Genomic DNA, 20,419 nt, shown 5'->3' with positions numbered 1-20,419 from the left:
AATGTTTTAATTTTTACAAAGGGTTAAAGCAGAAATTACCCCCCCCCCCCCCAAAATTTGAAGCCCAATTCCTCCCGATTCAGAAGACATCCCATATGGGGGTGAAAAGTGCTCTGCTGGCGCACTACAGGTCTCAGAAGAGAAGGAGTCACATTTTGGCTTTTTGGAAGAAAATTTTGCTCTTGGGGCATGCCGCATTTAGGAAGCCCCTATGGTGCCAGAACCGCAAAAAAAAACACATGGCATACCATTTTGGAAACTAGACCCCTTGGGGAACGTAACAAGGGGTAAAGTGAACCTTAATACCCCACAGGGGTTTCACGACTTTGGCATATGTAAAAAGAAAAAAAAATAACCTAAAATGCTTGGTTTCTCAAATATTTTTCATTTTTACAAAGGGTTAAAGCAGAAATTACCCCCCAAAATTTGTAGCCCAATTCCTCCCGATTAAGAAAACACCCCATATGGGGGTGAAAAGTGCTCTGCTGGCGCACTTCAGGTCTTAGAAGAGGAGTAGTCACATTTGGCTTTTTGGAAGCAAATTTTGCTCTGGGGGCATGCCACATTTAGGAATCCCCTATGGTGCCAGGACAGCAAAATAAAACACATGGCATCACATTTTGGAAACTAGACCCCTTGGGAATGTAACAAGGGGTAAAGTGAACCTTAATACCCCACATGGGTTTCACGACTTTGGCCTGTGCAAAAAAAAAAAAAAATTTTACCTAAAATGCTTGGTTTCTCAAAAATTTTACATTTTTACAAAGGGTTAAAGCAGAAATTACCCCCCAAAATTTGAAGCCCAATTTCTCCCGATTCAGAAAACACCCCATATGGGGGTGAAAAGTGCTCTGCTGGCGCACTACAGGTCTCAGAAGAGGAGTAGTCACATTTGGCTTTTTGGAAGCAAATTTTGCTCTGGGGGCATGCCGCATTTAGGAAGCCCCTATGGTGCCAGGACAGCAAAAAAAAAAAAACACATGGCATTATATTTTGGAAACTAGACCCCTTGGGGAACATAACAAGGTGTAAAGTGAACCTTAACCCCTCAAGGACCAAGGACGTACACGTACGTCCTTGGTCCTGCTTCCGTGATATAACGCGGGGTTACACGGTAACCCCGCATCATATCACGGCGGGCCCGGCATCATAGTGAAGCCGGGACCCGCCGCTAATAGCGCGCAGCGCCGATCGCGGCGCCGGGCGCTATTAACCCTTTAGCCGCGCGCTCAGAGCTGAGCCGCGCGGCTAAAAGTAAAAGTAAAAAGTGCCGGTTAACTCAGTGGGCTGTTCGGGATAGTACGGCGAAATCGCGGCATCCCGAACAGCTTACTGGACAGCGGAAGGGCCCCTACCTGCCTCCTCGCTGTCCGATCGCCGAATGACTGCTCAGTGCCTGAGATCCAGGCATGAGCAGTCAGGCGGCAGAATCATGGATCACTGGTTTCCTATGAGAAACCAGTGATCAATGATAAAGATCAGTGTGTTCAGTGTTATAGGTCCCTATGGGATAACAATGCTCAGTATAAGAGATCAGTGTGTGCAGTGTTATAGGTCCCTATGGGATAACAATGATCAGTATAAGAGATCAGTGTGTGCAGTGTTATGGGTCCCTATGGGATAACAATGATCTGTATAAGAGATCAGTGTGTGCAGTGTTATAGTCTCCTATGGGATAACAATGATCAGTATAAGAGATCAGTGTGTGCAGTGTTATAGGTCCTATGGGACCTATAACACTGCAAAAAAAAAGTGGAAAAAAAAGTGAATGAATATCATTTAACTCCTCCCCTATTAAAAGTTAGAATCACCCCCCTTTTCCCATAAAAAAAAACACAGTGTAAATAAAAATAAACATATATGGTATCACCGCGTGCGGAAATGTCCGAATTATAAAAATATATCATTAATTAAACCGCTCGGTCAATGGCGTACGCGCAAAAAAATTCCAAAGTCCAAAATAGTGCATTTTTGGTCACTATTTATATCATGATCAATAAGTCCTATCAATGCAAAAATGGTACCGTTAAAAACTTCAGATCACGGCACAAAAAAGCCCTCATACCGCCCCATACACGGAAAAATAAAAAAGTTATAATGGTCAGAAGATGACAATTTTAAACGTATTAATTTTCCTGCATGTAGTTATGATTTTTTCCAGAAGTACGACAAAATCAAACCTATATAAGTAGGGTATCATTTTAATCGTATGGACCTACAGAATAAAGATTAGGGGTCAATTTTACAGAAAAATTTACTACGTAGAAACGGAAGCCCCCAAAAGTTACAAAACGGCGTTTTTTTTTTTCAATTTTGTCGCACAATGATTTTTTTTTTTCTGTTTCACCGTAGATTTTTGGGCAAAATGACTGACGTCATTACAAAGTAGAATTGGTGGCACAAAAAATAAGCAATCATATGGATTTTTAGGTGCAAAATTGAAAGAGTTATGATTTTTTAAAGGCAAGGAGCAAAAAACGAAAATGCAAAAATGGAAAAAAAAACTGTCCTTAAGGGGTTAATACCCCACAGGGGTTTCACGACTTTGGCATATGTGAAAAAATTATTTTTTACCTAAAATGCTTGGTTTCTAAAAAATTTTACATTTTTACAAAGGGTTAAAGCAGAAATTACCCCCAAAAATTTGAAGCCCAATTTCTCCCAATTCAGAAAACACCCCATATGGGGGGGGGGGGGGAAAGTGCTATACTGGCGCACTACAGGTCTCAGAAGAGGAGTAGTCACATTTGGCTTTTTGGAAGCAAATTGTGCTCTGGGGGCCTGCCGCATTTAGGAAGCCCCTATGGTGCCAGGACAGCAAAAAAAAAAAACACATGGAATACCATTTTGGAAACTAGACCCCTTGGGCAACGTAACAAGGGGTAAAGTGAACCTTAATACCCCACAGGGGTTTCACGACTTTGGCATATGTAAAAAAACTAATAATTTTTACCTAAAATGCTTGGTTTCTCAAAAATTTTACATTTTTACAAAGGGTTAAAGCAGAAATTACCCCCCAAAATTTGTAGCCCAATTTCTCCTGATTTAGAAAACACCCCATTTGGGGGTGAAAAGTGCTCTGCTGGCACACTACAGGTCTCAGAAGAGGAGTAGTCACATTTAGCTTTTTGGAAGCAAATTTTGCTCTGGGGGCATGCAGCATTTAGGAAGCCCCTATGGTGCCAGGACAGCAAAAAAAAACACATGGCATACCATTTTGGACACTAGACCCCTTGGGGAACGTAACAAGGGGTAAAGTGAACCTTAATACCCCACAGGGGTTACACGACTTTTGCATATGTTAAAAAAATAAATAAAAACATTACCTAAAATTCTTGGTTTCTCAAAAATGTTACATTTTTACAAAGGGTTAAAGCAGAAATTACCCCCCAAAATTTGAAGCCCAATTTCTCCCGATTCAGAAAACACCCCATATGGGGGTGAAAAGTGCTCTGCTGGCGCACTACAGGTCTCAGAAGAGGAGTAGTCACATTTGGCTTTTTGGAAGCAAATTTTACTCTGGGGGCATGCAGCATTTAGGAAGCCTTATGGTGCCAGAACAGCAAAAAAAAAAAAAACACATGGCATACTATTTTGGAAACTAGACCCCTTGGGGAACGTAACAAGGGATAAAGTGAACCTTAATACCTCATAGGGGTTTCACGACTTTGGCATATGCAAGAAATTTTTTTTTTTTTTACCTAAAATGCTTGGTTTTTCAAAAATGTTACATTTTTACAAAGGGTTAAAGCAGAAATTACCCCCCAAAATTTGAAGCCCAATTTCTCCCGATTCAGAAAACACCCCATATGGGGGTGAAAAGTGCTCTGCTGGCGCACTACAGGTCTCAGAAAAGAAGGAGTCACATTTTGGCTTTTTGGAAGCAAATTTTGCTCTGGGGGCATGTCGCATTTAGGAAGCCCCATGGTGCCAGACCAGTGGGAACCCCCAATATGGCACTCCCCATATCATTTTGGGGTGTAGCAATTTTTTTGACTCTTCAGGTGTTTGAGGAAAGTCTGTAGAACTCAGCAGTGAAAATGAAATTTCAAATTTGGAGGCATATTTTGCACTTTTAGCACTTATATTTTTTCACTTTCACATAAATATGAAACTAAACCTGCCAAGGTATTCATCTAGGGGTATAATGAGAATTATTTTTAGTTTTGTTAGGGGTATAGCAAGGTGGTCAAAATATAAAACTACACCAGGCAAAGTATTCATCTAGGGGTGTAATGAGAATTCTTTTTAGTTTTGTTAGGGGTTTAGCAAGGTGGTAAAAATATAAAATTACTCCGGGTAGTTAAAAGTATTGAACTAGGGGATGTGACGACTCGCTTTTGCAGTGAGGTGCGGTTAGCAGTATAGAAGTACGGAGAGATAGCAATGGCTTTTCCTGATATCCAGATCAAAGCTCCTCACACAGCTTCTCCTGGCTGTGTCAGCTTTCAAAAGACATTCCCCCTCCCCTGTTGAGGGAGCCTAGCTTTAAGACCAAGAAAAGTCTGCCTGGATTGTGGGGAATGACCCCCATCCTACACTTCATTCCCAGTAAAGCAGTCCCATGTTGGCCTTCCAGCCACACTACAGACATAGTATCAGGCTGCAGCGTAGCACAGATGCTGGAAGAATATTCGGCTTTACTTCACCAAGGCCAGGAACCTAGGTGACACATAGCGTCCATCAATCACCATCCCTTTTTCCTTCTCACAGGGTATAATGAGAATGGTTTTTAGTTTTGTTAAAGGGGTATTCCGACCCTAGACATCTTATCCCTTATCCAAAGGATAGGGGATAAGATGTCAGTACGCCGCGGTCCTGCTGCTGGGGACCCCCGGGATCCCCGCTGCGGCACCACGCTATCATTACAGCACAGAGCGAGTTCGCTCTTTGCGTAATGCGGGCGATACGGGGGACGGAGCAGCGTGACAGTCATGGCGCCGCCCCTCGTGACATCACGGCCCGTCCCCTTAATGCAAGTCTATGGGAGGGGGCATGACGACCACCACGCCCCCTCCCATAGACTTGTATTGAAAGGGGCGGGCCGTGAGATCACGAGGGGCGGAGCCGTGACGTAACGATGCTCCGGCCCCTGTACCGCCCATCATTACGTGCAGAGCAAACTGGGGTCCCCAGCAGTGGGACCGTGGCGTACTGACATCTTATCCCCTATCCTTTGGATAGGGGATAAGATGTCTAGGGGCGGAATACCCCTTTAAGGGTATAGCAAGGTGGTGAAAATGTAAAACTACATCGGACAAAGTATTCATCTAGGGGTATAATATGAATTTTTAGTTTTGTTAGGGATTTGTCAATTTGATTTATGGAAATAAAATGTAATGGAGAAAAAGGGGAAATTACTGAATTGCTCACTAATAAGTAATAATGTAATTGTAAAAATAATTAAAGGGGACAAATTCAGAAATCAAAAGACATGTGATACATTTTGAAACAGTCTACGATGCACAGACCGGGCTTGTGGGGACATGTCTCGCAGTGGTGTATGGTGAGTTTTCTAATGCCACGTTTGGAGCATACCCGACACCTCTTCTGTAGCCTACTCCCCAATTCTCTACAGGGAACTACCCCAGGAAAATGTTGCCCTGGTACTATTTTGTTTTCGGATCTTGTGGCGCTGCTTCCCTCCCCTTCCTGATCCCCAAACAGAAAGGCCTTTATAACATTTTCCTGAAATTGCAGGAATGTTGCTGTATTTCCTGCACGTTTGTACAGCACAAATGCATTGTACAGGGCAATTTGGAGGAGGTGCAGCGCCAATTTCTTATACCAGGCCCGGGTTTTGCTAAGGGCAGAGTATGGCTGCAAGACCTGATCAGACAGATCTACCCCTCCCATGAACTTGTTATAGTCCTGGATACACACAGGTTTTAGGGCCCTATCTGTGGTACCATGGACTTGGATAGGGGTGGATCTGTCAGGGTGTATGGTGGTTAGTAGAAGTACATCACGCTTGTCCCTGTACTTGACAAGCATCATGTTGTCCTTGTACACAGCCTTGCTTTCCCCCCTCTTCAATTTTTGGCATACAACATTTTTGGGAAGATCTCTTTGGTTTCGCCTAATGGTACCACAGGCATTAGTACCCTTGGTAAACAAGCATTGAAGTAGTGGGACACTAGTATAAAAATTGTCAAGGTATATGTTATATCCTTGATCTAACAGGGGGTGAACTAGATCCCATACAATTTTTCCTGTTCTTTTTAGTATGGGGGGACACTCTGGGGGCTCTAATGTTGAGTCTTTTCCCTCACAGACCCTAAATTTGTGTGTGTAGCCTGTTGCACTTTCGCACAATTTATAAAGTTTTACCCCATACCTGGCCCGTTTGTTAGGCAGGTATTATCTGAAGTGCAACCTTCCCTTGTAGTGCACAAGAGACTCGTCAACTGCAATTTATTTTTCAGGGGTGTACACTTCTGCAAATTTTTGGTTTAAATAGTTGACAAGGGGCCAAATTTTATATATGCAATCAAAATTTGGATCACTCTGGGGTGGGCAATTTTCATTATTAGCATAATTTGCGGAGGACTTCAAACCGAGTCCTTGACATGACTGCACGGTACAAGGGAGTATTGCTCCAATAGGATCCAATTGTGGGCTTTTTAATTATGCCCATATTTAGAGAAAGGGCAAAAAAATGTTTTAACTCCAGTGGATTGGTTGGCGTCCACTTGTCAGGCCTGGCATGATATGCCTGTGGATGGGCTGCAATAAACTGCTCGCCATATCTGTTGGTTTCTTCCATAATCAGACTAATTAACGCTTCTGAAAACTCTGCTTTAAACCCTGTGGTGTTAACACGAATGCCTGCAGTGGCCACAAACTCAGGCAAATTGGGTATAAAGCCAGAAGCCGGAGCGCACTCAGAGATGGTAATAGGACCTTGGTTAGTACTGGTACTAGGACCTGGCTCCGTACTATGCCTAGGATGGTGGCGGGGAGGTTCCTCATCAGAATCGGTAGAGGATGAGGAAGAAGAAGAGGGCAAATAAAGCAACTCTTCCCCGCTGTCTGAACCTGAGGAAGATGCCAAGAAGGCATATGCCTCCTCACTGGTGTATGTGTGACGCCTTGATATTTTCAGAAGACACTTTTAGTTTAGATAAAACAGTGGCAAACTGTCCCTGATGTACCAACATTAGTACTATATATTTTTTTGTATTTTTATATTTTTTTTATATTTTTTTACGGGAAAAAAACAGCAAGATGTAACTGCGGTGCAAACAACACTGTGGCGAACTGTCACCACTGTCCTGAACAGATCTCTTGAACTAAGCTGGCGGTGAGACCAGTATAGAAAAAAAAATGGCAAACTGTCACTATGCATACAAAGTGCCAACATTTATTTATATGTTCCCATACCATGCAAAATTAGAACATCAAAGAAAAAACCAGGGTATTCAGGGACACAAATTTCAAACTTTATTGTTTTAGAAAAAAGGACATACATTTAAAAACATTTAAAAAAAGGGGGGTACAAAATACCAAGATGGTCCTACAGATGCACAACCGGAGGTCCATAGAACAAGAGGTTAATCACCAAGGAAATACCTATATATACAGATGGCTATAAAGAGCCTACTTTATAATAGCAAAAGTGTCCCAGCTAGTGGCTACACCCAGTAAGGTAACAGCCATATACATTTATACACATAGCAAGAGGTTATTAGTTTCACCTTCTAAGGACACACCAGGACCTCCGTCACCCAACGTTTCGCAATTAGATGCTTCTTCCGGGGCGTAGTTTACTGTGGGTCTGCCACCTATTTATACACCTAAATAGCCTATCATATGTGTCAACGTAGTATTGCCTCACCTCCGGGTATGCGTCATCCCTGCTTCCTTATTTTGCGCCGTGTCACATGACCCGTCGTGTCATGTGACTGCTTATCGCGAGATCTAAGGGTCACGGGATTCATTATACCATCGCGAGATCCTACCATCGCGAGATCCTACCATCATGTGGTATCCCGCTGCCTGAGCCGAGGACATGTCAGGTGACCATCCTGGTCACATGACACATCATAGATTAAAGCATAATACGGGGAACTAACTCTCAAACCATGGAGACCACATTAATGACGATCTCCCTCTATATATTGGAGACTCCGATAGAGTGCTACCTACAGGTAATAAAAGTGAAAGTTTAAGAGTAAAAAAGTGCAATAGTTGTCGATACCGATAAGTAAAAAATGAAAGTGCAAAAGTGCAGTGTTTGCCGAAATCTTTAACTCAGCTGTTGGGACATATAAAACAGTTATTATGAACTGTAAGTATAATAAAGAATATAGAAAATATTAAATAATTAAACCAAATGACCTATATATATCATCCTGTGTATTACACCTAATGACCTATTTCATATTATTCTCCCCCTTCTCCAACAATTCATTACCCATATATGTCAAACTGTCACTACTATCACAAATCAGTGACGGACTAGGTAAAAATGTAAAAAGGTAGTATGGAGGTGTACAAGGGGGTGATGGAATGAAAGGGTGACAGACTTAGATTTCTTTACTGTAGCTTACAGCAGCTGGTGAATGAATGAATGGGAAGAAGCGCTTCACTGCGACCTCGCTACAGCACTAGGGATGGATGGATGGATGGCGGACAGCAGCAGGGGTAAGGGACACCACAACTCTTTTTTATAACTTTTTCTTTAGCTTTTATAAAAGCTTTTATAAACTGTATCTTCTTTCTTCTTTCTTCTGCTACACACAGGCTACAGCAACTGAAGGAATGGAATGAATGAATGAATGAATGGAATGAATGTGTTACGCCGAGCGTTCCGGGTCCCTGCTCCTCCCCGAAGCGCTCGCGGAATTTCTCTCCCTGCAGCGCCCCGGTCAGACCTGCTGACCGGGAGCGCTGCACTGACATGGCCGGCGGGGATGCGATTCGCATAGCGGGACGCGCCCGCCCGCGAATCGCATCCCAGGTCACTTACCTGTCCCGGTCCCCGGCTGTCATGCTCTGGCGCGCGCGGCTCCGCTCTCTAGGGTGTGCGCGCGCCAGCGCTCTGAGATTTAAAGGGCCAGTGCACCAATGATGGTGCCTGGCCCAATCACCCTGATTAGCTTGCACCTGTTCCTTGCCCTACTTATACCTCACTTCCCCTGCACTCCCTTGCCGGATCTTGTTGCCTAGTGCCTTGAGATAGCTATTACTGTGTTACCCATACTGTGTTCCTGACCTCCTGCTATTCCATATTGACTACGAACCTTGCCGCCTGCCCCGACCTTCTGCTACGTCTGACCTTGTCTCTGCCTAGCCCTTCTGTCCCACGCCTTCTCAGCAGTCAGCGAGGTTGTGCCGTTGCCAGTGGATACGACCTGGTTGCTACCGCCGCAGCAAGACCATCCCGCTTTGCGGTGGGCTCTGGTGAATACCAGTAGCTACTTAGAACCGGTCCACCGGCACGGTCCACGCCTATCCCTCGCTGACACAGAGGATCCACTATCAGCTAGCCGAATCGTGACAGAATGGAATGAATGGAATGAATGAATTAATGAATGAATGGAATGAATTAATTAATGAATGAATGGACTGGAATGAATTAATTAATGAATGGGAAGAAGTGCTTCACTGCAGCCTCGCTACAGCACTAGGGATGGATGGATGGCGGACAGCAGCAGGGGTAAGGGGCACCACAGCTCTTTTTTATAACTTTTTATTTAGCTTTTATAAAAGCTTTTATAAACTGAATTCTTCAATTTTCTGCTACACACAGGCTACAGTAGCTGAATGAATGGAATGAATGAATGGAATGAATGAGTGAAAGTGCTTCACTGCAGCCTCACTACAGCACTAGAGAAAGAGGGATGGTTGGATGGAGGGATGAATGGATGGTTGGATGGAGGGATGAATGGAGGGTGGGATGGATGGATGGAGGACAGCAGCAGGGGTAAGGGGCACCACAACTCTTTTTTTAACTCTTTTTATAACTCTTCACTGTAGCCTGTCAGATCCACAGGCTACAGCAATAGGGACAGGAGCAGCAGCAGGGGTAAGGGGCACCACAATTCTTTTTTTTGGAACTTCTTTAGCTATTATAATAGCGGAGAGTCACACTGACTGAAACTCTGCACTGTAGCCTGTCAGATCCACAGGCTACAGCAATAGGAACAGGTGGACGGAGCAGCAGCAGGGGAAAGGGGCAAAGCTCTTTCACTTTTAGGTATTTAGAAGCTTTTAAAAAAGCTATTTTAACCATCTTTCTTCTCTCTTCCTTCTCTGTAACAATATCGCTCCGAAGCTCTCACTTCAGTCTGTGTAGCGATCGGAGCCGGCGTTATTGTTACAAAGTAGCCAATACACTGTGATTGGTCTTCAGGGACCAATCACAGAGCTCCCTGCCCAGGACCAATCACAGATGGTCCTGGGATGTCAGGCAGAAATGGTCTCCCGCCGGTGACAGCCGGAGTTCAGTCTTTTAACCCCTGCGATGCCGCGCATTGCCGGGTTAACTGCGTGTCATATATATAAGCCGAGATGCGCGAACGTGCTAGAGGAGATGTGCATGGAGGAATGGGCCAAAATACCAACAACAGCGTGTGAAAACCTTGTGAAGACTTACAGAAAATGTTTGACCTCTGTCACTGCCAACAAAGGGGATATAACAAAGTATTGGGATGAACTTTTCTTATTGACCAAATACTTATTTTCCACCATAATTTGCAAATAAATTCTTTAAAAGTCAGACAATGTGATTTTATGGATTTTTTCTCATTCTGTCTCTCATAGTTGAGGTTATAACCTATGATGAAAATGACAGCCTCTCATCTTTTTAAGTAGGAGAACTTGCACAATTGGTGGCTGACTAAATACTTTTTTGCCCCACTGTATCTAAAGCCAATAATCTCATAAGAAATCTCGCTCAGCTAACACCTCCAGGAACTATACAATTGCTTATAAAAAGATTAATAAATCCAAGGTGTCACATCCTCAAGGCAACAAGGGGGTAAACTATCTAATGGCCTTCGTCGCCTATTGTAGTTCCGTTCTCCATCTCTCTTACAATACCATTCAATTATATCTGGCGGGTGTTCAACAATTTCTCATGTTAGATAATCCAGATAGGGGTTCGGTTTTTTCTTCAAAAGTAGTCAAAGCAGTGCTCCGGGGCATCCAGAGGTGTCACCCGAGCCGAATCCCTAGCAGACAGCCGTGTCTGGGGAACTTTTCAGAAGATTATCTGTGTCTTTGGATTCCTATCCTTTTGGCCACCACCTTAGCCATATCATCAAGGCAGCCATGTATTTATGCTTCTATGGCTTCCTAAGACCAAGAAGTGAGTTTTCTAGAAGTTCATCCAGAAACAGAGATTTATTAAAAGGTCAGTTGGTCTGGTGTAAAGATCACTTTAAATTGTATCTACATGTGTCAAAAACTTTGCAGGTTGGCCCACCTGTCGAAGTCAGAAACTACAGGACCTTCAACGAATGATGTCCTGTGGGGATTTTAGATGATCTACTATCCCTGTTAAAAAATGCATCTGATTCTAGCCCCTTGCTTCCATTCCCTGTGAAAGCCATATCTTCTGCTCAGTTATAAGCAACATACGCTCTTTGGTCATTGCTATGGGAATTAACCCTCTATCTATTATTACAGGTTATTCATTTTGGATTGGTGCTGCCTCAGCGGCTTTGAGGCACAATGTGCCAAGTCACTTCATCAGAAAATTGGGGCGTTGGCGGTCATCACGTTTCTCTCGATACATTCCTAAATCTTTTGCCGAAATGTCAAAAGCTTTCTGTAAATTAGTCATGCAAATAAAAATACTTTGCTGCCATATTGTTTTCTTCTTTTTGCCTCCTTACAGGCTTCACCCTCGACAATGGTTTGGGCACATCATCAGCCATCCTTTAGCAGGTTACTAGTCCATATGGTCAGATAGGTTCATCTGCATTACCCTTCTGTTAGCCATAGCCTGACCACAAATATATATATATATATATATATATATATATATATATATATATATATATATATATATATATATTATTTTTATTTGATTGTGAAATACAACATGAATTATCATTAGATCCCAAAGAAGACATAATAAGATAATCTTTTTGTTTTTTTCCTCTGTGACCCATTAGAGTAATCTCTGCCGTACACAGGAGCCTTGTGTGTTCCCTACAGCATTTCCAGGGATCCTATAAAGAACGTTCCAATTCACCCCTTCATGTTCTTTCCTTTCTATGTATTTTACCATCCACATTGCTGAGGACTTTCCACGTGTTCTTTTCATAAGTAAGAATTTAGGAGGTCAGTTTTATCAGTTTTAGATTCATGTTCTTCTGCTGAATTAAGTACTGAATGAAATATGTCATAGTGTAACATGTATTGTGTTATATCGGAGCGTTTCATATATGGAATATTCACCAATTTTTATCTTTATTGCTCTAATGTATTGGATATGAAGAAGCTTTGTACATGGACATTTCTCTATCTTCCTTCTGATTTGCACAAGACCATCAGCTCCACCACCCATGTGTCTGCACCATCACACCCAGGCGTCAGCAGCACCAGATCATAAGGAGTATATAACATGGGGGGGGGGGAGACAATGATGGATAGATACATTTCTAATACTGAGTGTTTTTGTCTTATGTTGGATAGGCGGGTGCCAAGATGGACAGACTTTTGTGTACCACTACTTGCATATTTCTTGTATATCGAGCTCAGGAGCAGAACTCTGTTGACATAAGGTAAAAAAAAAAAAAATATTGAATTTGTGAGTTTAAAGCCCTCATCCTGACCTCATCTTTACTCCATTTTATTTTATTTCCAGGTAATGAATAGGAAGAACCTCACCACAGTCAGTGAGATATTTCTTCTTGGCTTCAAAAACATCCACGATATCAAGATCCTCCTCTTCATCCTGCTCCTTGGGATTTACTGTGTGACAATATGTGGGAATCTCTTGATCGTGGCCCTGGTGTCCTACAGCCGGACCCTCCATTCCCCCATGTACTTCTTCCTCACACAGTTGTCTTTATCGGATATTTTGCTGACCACAGATATTGTCCCTAATACTATTTCCAGTATAATCACTGAAGGGTCGGTCGTGTCTTTTCCAGGTTGTATCACCCAGCTTTCTATCTTTGGAATTTGTGAGGCTCTTGAGTGCTTCCTACTAGCCGCAATGGCTTATGATAGATACGTAGCCATCTGTAACCCTCTCCGCTACACCACAATCATGGATTTTGCCCTGACCTTGAAAATGATTCAGATTTCTTGGTTTTTAGGAGTTTCGGCTATTCTTCTACCCGTAATTTCTATTTTTGGACTGGAATTCTGTGGACCAAATGTCATTGACCATTTCTTTTGTGATTTTGCTCCAATACTACAGCTGTCTTGTTCAGAAACATCGACAATGGAGTTGGAGGTTCTGTGTTCGAATGTGTTCATCATGATTTTACCCTTTTTGATGACTGTAACATCTTATGGCTGCATCATCTCCACCATCCTCAGCCTCTCATCCAAGCTCCAGAGGAGCAAAGCCTTCTCTACTTGTAGTTCTCACCTAATAGTCGTCTGTATGTTCTATGGGACATTGATCACTGTTTATATGATTCCAACAAAAGGGGCTTCTCTGACTATTAAGAAGGTCACCTCTTTGTTGTACACTATGGTAACCCCCATGCTGAATCCCATCATCTACAGTCTAAGAAATAAGGACATCACAGAGACCATCAGGAAGCTTCATAAATGACTAAATGATTATTGTATCTATCAATGATCTGGTTGTTTTATTTATTGCCGACCGTTCACCGTGGGGGAAGCACTGAGAGTTTTTTTTTTTTCTTGAGGAACTTTGACAAGTGTGTCTGAGAATTAAAATGCAGGAACCCCACACATTTGCCATAAAAAAAAAAAAAAAAACTGTGCGGGGTTCCCCATATTTTCATTCTCTTACAGATCCCAACCAAGCAGCAACAGCCTGACATTAACAGGAATCAATGTGGGCAAGGAGCATTGTTACTGGCCCTCCCCAGCCTAAATAATGTCAGCCTGTTACCGCTTAGGCCCAGGAGCACCATTTTTGCAGCTCTGGACTTGTTGGTATCATTTTTTTTCCTGTACCTCTGTGGTATAGGTTACCAGACTAATATTATGGGGTCAACGCTAGCTGTTTTTGGGGCTAATGCTAAGTCTTGGCAGTCTACGAGACAACTTCCACTACTAATTTTAATTGTAGTAGTTGTAAAGTTACAAAAAATTTCAGAAAAAAAAACTCCCCACAAGCCCTTGTTTACCATTTTGGAAAAAATCAATACAGCTCATCAATGTAGTCCAACAAATCCTACGTAATCCTTATCATAAGCTTATCTGAAACAAGAAGAAGTAAAAACAAACAAACATGGGTCAGTACATTTTGGGTGCTCTCCCCAGGAAAGAGAACCCATAAAAAGTTCAATGGGAAATTGAGAACTTGTGTGTTGCAAACCGCATCAACACCCATCATTCCCAGATGGATGGGAGTTGCATTTAGCAACAGTCGGAGGCTCCTTGTTTGAAAACACACTGGCAGAAAGGGTCTCTTCACATTATAAATGTATAAGGCATGCTAAAAACACAGATTGTGAACAGGCCCAAACTTACCACCCTCATTCCAGCTGTGATCTTCTGGTGTAGCTCTGCCTCTAGTGAGGATATCACAACAGGTTGGGAAACACCAATGTAGGGATGAGGTTTGGTAAGTTGATCTTCACAGTATAGAGCTAATATAGCTGTATACTGTAAATCCCTACCCCAGGAGTTAACTAGCTAACCGTCTCATAGCGCTCAGCCCAGCAAGATGTTACAGTAAACCAGCGATCTATGGAGATCACTGGATTACTGTGACAAAAGAGTTCACTTACAGTGGGGCAATAAAGTATTTAGTCAGCCAACAGGGATGAGCAAATCGAATCTGACAAATCCAAATTTGTTACGAATTTCAGGAAAGATTTGCTTCACAACAAATCTGAATATCACCGCAATTCTGTCGCACAACTCCATTTAGTACCAGGGCATCTAAAATGGCGGATCCACATGTGAGGACATGGGGCAAGGAACTCTGGGAAGGCGACAAGGTAGGTAGGCGGGATGACACTGAATCACATGCAGCATGCAGCCAGTCACCCTTGTGATGTCACAACCTTATATAATCGGCAGACATCTTGCGGCTAGTCACATCAGCGTTTTATTTCAGAGAGAGCGTTTCACTGCAGGGAGAGATAGAGCATTGTGTGTGTTGCACAGAAAAACAGCTTGACAGCAGAAATTCCCCACAAGTCCAAATCACTGCAGAAAAGCATTGACAGAGAGTGAATGTACACTTTTGGGTGTAGTACAAAGTGGGATGTACAGCAACTATAAAGCTTAAAGGGGCCAGTTAGGCTGAGCACTAAAAGCCATTGTCACCTGCTATTAGTGCCTAATAATACTGTACTGGGCTCTACTCCACAGTGATTCTGTACTGCTGCAGTGGGGTGTACAGCAACTCTAAAGCTTAGAGCCAGTTAGGCTGAGCACTAAAAGCCATTGTCACCTGCTATTAGTGCCTAATAATACTGTACTGGGCTCTACTACACAGCAATACTGCTGCAGTTGGATTTACAACAACTGTAAAACTAACAGGGGCTTGTTAGGGTGAGCAAGAAAAGTCATAGTCATTTGATTACAGTGCCTAATACAGGTTGCATAGCGGAGCTTATTGTCCTCTCATAAGTGTAACCTGTGCGAACTGTGAGAAGGTGAAGGGCATTGTGGTTGATGTTTGGTATGTGTCACCAAGGCTTCTGGCCTTGGTGAAGTAAGATCCGATAATTGTCCAGTGTCTGTGCTGCGATACAGACTGACACTGTTGCTGTAGTATGGCTGGAAGGCCAATCCGGGACGGCTCTTACTGGGAATGATCAAGTGCAGAGTGGGGGTCATTCCCCACAATCCAAGCTGCCTTTTGTTGGCCTTAAAGGCAGCCTGCTCCACCAGCTGAGGGGGATTTGCATGTTGCAGCTCACACTGCCAGAGAGCTGAGTTTTGAGATCTTCCTTGTGGAGTGTGGAAGCTGGTGAGCAGCCTGCCTGGAGGCCTGGAAAAGGTTTGCTTGATGCCACATGGCATGGACTCAGGTGTGAACAAACACCTAAGGAACACAGGCTTTTGTTACTTTTTCTTTGATCTGCATTTAAGACTGTTTGCTGTTTGCCAAGTGTGAATAAAACACTGAACTTTGATTTGAAAAGTCCTGTTTCTGTACCTCTATACTGCAACCGCACCTGTCTGTAAGAGCGAGTCATCACAGTACATAGGTGGCGTATGTTTTTTTCCCCTGAAAAAATAATTTTGGCCTAGATACTGTGAAAGGCCAGCCAAAGCTACACCCTTGTTTCTGTTGCATTATAGAATTTTTAGTGGAGCGTATTGTCCACCTCTCATAAGGGTAAACTGTAGGCACACCTACATGGTGTATATATTTTTTTCTGTTAAACTAATTTGGGCCTATTTACTGTGAATGGCCAGACAAAGCTACACGCTTGTTTCTGTAGTCTTATACAGTTGTAAGCGTAGTGGAGCGTATTGTCCTCTCATAAGTGTAACATATACGCACTCAGCTAGTGTATAAGTATGTCAGGCAGAGAAGTGCTAGGACATGCACAGAGGAGTGACAGAGGCCAAAATTCATCAGGCGCAGGTAGAGGTCGCAGCAGAGTAGAGCGCGTGACAGCAGGAGTTGCAGCGAGAGGTCTGAGCTCCCGGTGTCAGCTAGCAAATGTGTCTCGACCAGCAACCCAGCAGCCATAATTGATTGGTTCACTCGGTCATCTACTTCATCCCAAGTGACATCCGACACCCCCAGTCAAGAGTCGGTGGGTTCCTCAGACTCAATACTCAGTTGGTATGGCCCTCATGCTGCTGCTGCCACCTCCAGGCTCTGTCATTGTGCCGCCATATGTCCTCCTCATGCTGATGCTGTTACTTTTCCTAAAAAGGGCTGCTCCACACAGGTACCTCTCCCTATTTCCAACTACAAACAGTGCCATTTCACTGTTAGTGAAACAGCATTTCACAGCATATCACAGCATTTCAGAGCATTACAAACACTGCCATTTCACTGCATTCCATGCTCTGTCATTGTGCCACCATATGCTCTCTCCATGCTGATGCTGCCACCTCCAGGCTCTGTCATTATGCCGCCATATGGTCTCCTCATGCTGATGCTGCCACCTCCAGGCTCTCTCATTGTGCTGCTATATGGTCTCCTCATGCTGATGATGCCACCTCCAAGTTCTGTCATTATGCCGCCATATGGTCTCCTCATGCTGATGCTGCCACCTCCAGGCTCTCTCATTGTGCCACCATTTGGTCTCCTCATGCTGATGCTGCCACCTCCTGGCTCTGTCATTGTGCCATCATATGGTCTCCTCGTGCTAATGCTACCACCTCCAGGCTCTCTCATTGTGCTGCCATATGGTTTCCTCATTCTGATGCTGCCACCTCCAGGCTCTCTCATTGTGCTGCCATGGATACTGCAAAACATAATTAAGGTGCTGGCCCCCAGTTACAGAAATTCCTCCGCAATAGACCACAAGTAAGTATTGAGGATATGCATTAGCTAAAACGTAACTTTTCTTAGGATAAAATATCTGGTCCCCAAAGTTTTTTTGGAATCTAACAAAAGGAAAGGTGTGCAAAACACCATGTGCCACCTACACCACCAAGTATTGATGCGATGCAAAGACTTCTAAAATGTGGAAGAGAACAACGTATGGTCCATTGTAACTGTTAGGTAAAACTTCCCCTGTAAGGCCTTACTGTCCCACTATTGATTCTCTTCTTGGCAAGTGTTACTCGTCCTAAAAAGGGCCGCCCCACACAGGAACATCTCCCTATTTTCAACTAAAAACCCTGGGAAATGGCAGTGTTTGTAGTTGGTAATAGGGAGAGGTTCCTGTGTGGGGCCATCCTTTTTAGGAAAAGTAAAATTTGCAAGGGAATTAGTGGTGCAAGAGTAGGGCCTTACAGGGGAAGTTTTTACCCCCACCGGTTACAATGGACCATACATTGTTCACTTCCACCTTTTAGAAGTCTTTGCATCACATCAATACTTGGTGGTGTAGGTGGCACATGATGTTTTTTGCACACCTTTCTTTTTGTTTAATAAAAAAAAAATTGGGTACATATGTTTTATCCTAAGCAAATTATTAAGTTAAGTTTTACATAATGCATATCCTCAGTGCTTACTTGTACACCCTAACACTTTTACAAAAGAGACCGTTTTCTTCTGCCTACCGGCCTCAGCTGCTATTCTGCTCCTGCCACCCGCCTGATGCCACACATCTGATGCAAAGTTTTCCTTCTTTCACCCACCTTTGTCACGGGTACTGGTATTGCCACCTACTGCTTCACTCTTTCACGGGGTCACTTTCTGGACTCCTGATGCTGCTGCTGCCACCTCCAGGCTGTCTCATTCTGCCACCACATATTCTCCTCATGCTGATGCCAGCTTCAGGGTGTCTCATTCTGCCCCCACATGTTCTCTTCATGCTGATGCCAGCTCCAGGCTGTATCAGTCTGCCACTATATGTTCTCCTCATGCTTTTTCCACCTCCAGGCTGTGTTGTTCAGCCACTATATGGTCTCCTCGTGCTGCTGCCACTTCCAGGCTGTGTCATTCAGCCACTATATAGTCTTCTCTTGCTGCTGCCAACACCAGGCTGTGTCATTCTGCCAGATTATGGTCTCCTCATGTTGCTGCCACCTCCAGGATGTGTCACTGTGCCGCCATGTGGTCTCCCCTAAAACTTAAAGACAAAAAAACAGAAGGATGTGCTCCGTTGTGTATTATCATCAGATGAAGGGCATAACCGCACAATATGAACTGTGCTTACCAGATGTAGTTGTACTCAATCCAAGTACAACAATGGATAGATGTGATGAAAGGTGGTAAGACCAGGGGTCTCTGCAGCCGCTCCAAGCTTCAATAATCAACTATAGATAAAATTCTCCTCCAAATAAAAGCAAGGTAAAATCAAGCGCTGAGACAGAGATAAAATTCAGGGTGTTTAATTACCCACAATGCAACGCGTTTCGCGGGAGTTACGCTTCTTCAGGCATGTAGGAGGGCAGTACAGACAAAGGTTATATTTGGAAAATTCTTAACCCATTCAAGGAAAATAATTAACCCCTTACATACTAAAAATAATTTTTTATGTTTAGAAATACAAAATGTACTCATAAATACACAATCAATAATAGAAGCACATACATGCATAAATGTAAAAAATATAAAATTGAAACATATATTTAACTGAAAAAATATGAAGAAAAGTAAATATAAAAAAAATTATAAATGAAAAAATTGATATAAATGAAAAGCATCAATAAATTTATACATTTTTCACATCAAATAATTATAAAATGTAATAATTAACATGCATTTTCCAGGGTTTCATTCAAACCATCTGGAAATAAAGTGACGAGGGAAAAAATCCAAAAAGCCTCCCTATTATTTAATCTCTGCATACGGTTGGGTGTCTGTACTGGAATGGTTTCCAAAATAGTATGTTTTATGCTATCTATGCAGCTATTATGTTTAAGCTTGAAATGTTGGGAAACACTATGGAGCATAAACCCGTTTTTTATATTGGACCTGTTTTTATTCATACGTGAGCGCACGGTCTGAACCGTGCACCCCACGTATTGAAGCCCACAGGTACAAGAAAGGAGATAAACAGCAAAAAACTATCACAGGTGAGGTGGTCTTTAATGAAAAACTTTTTTTAGTTATGTATGACATGAAAGAAAAAACTGCATCACCCATCATCGCGCAACACATGCACCGGGTGCGATTGCACGGAAAAGCACAAGGGGCAGCAGTTCGAATAGATGTGATAGTGAGCGAATTGGTAGACTTAAATCTACGTGCTTTTAATGAAGTAAAATCGATATTACAAGAATCCCTAGTAAGTATAAAAACTTCTAAAAGATCAGATGATGTGGTAAATGCCATTAATCCTTATATATATATAATTTTATCACTGATTATAATTGTGCGGCGTCTAATATTAAAAGTGTTCTTAAAAAAACATTGGTCTATCTTGAGGGACGATCCGATTTTAAAAGAATTTATCCCCCCCACAACCCGGTGTAACCTTTCGCAGGTCCCCAAATTTAAGAAACCTCATAGCACCTAATAGATTTAAGTCTACCAATTTACTCACTATCGCATCTATTTGAACTGCTGCCCCCGGTGCGTTTCCCTGCAATCGCACCCGGTGCATGTGTTGCGCGATGATGGGTGATGCAGTTTTTTCTTTCATGTCATACATAACTTAAAAAAGGTTTTTTCATTAAAGACCACCTCACCTGTGATAGCTCTTTTGCTGTTTATCTCCTTTCT

General features: G+C 42.9%; 1 protein-coding gene across 1 annotated transcript; it reads left to right on the top strand.

Moving 5' to 3' along the window:
• The first annotated feature begins 12,823 nt into the window (after positions 1–12,823).
• LOC130366703 (olfactory receptor 11L1-like) lies at positions 12,824–13,744 on the top strand. The gene has a single exon (XM_056569024.1). The coding sequence runs from the start codon at positions 12,824–12,826 to the stop codon at positions 13,742–13,744; it is 921 nt and encodes a 306-aa protein (XP_056424999.1).
• The last annotated feature ends 6,675 nt before the right edge of the window (positions 13,745–20,419 follow it).

The sequence above is a fragment of the Hyla sarda genome, chromosome 4, assembly GCF_029499605.1.
Source record: "Hyla sarda isolate aHylSar1 chromosome 4, aHylSar1.hap1, whole genome shotgun sequence".
Taxonomy (NCBI): domain Eukaryota; kingdom Metazoa; phylum Chordata; class Amphibia; order Anura; family Hylidae; genus Hyla; species Hyla sarda.
This window is presented reverse-complemented; position numbering and strand designations above follow the sequence as displayed.

What these genes read in the sequence shown, in the direction of transcription:
- LOC130366703 (XM_056569024.1), top strand. Translation starts at nt 12,824, where the DNA reads ATGAATAGGAAGAACCTCACCACAGTCAGTGAGATATTTCTTCTTGGC.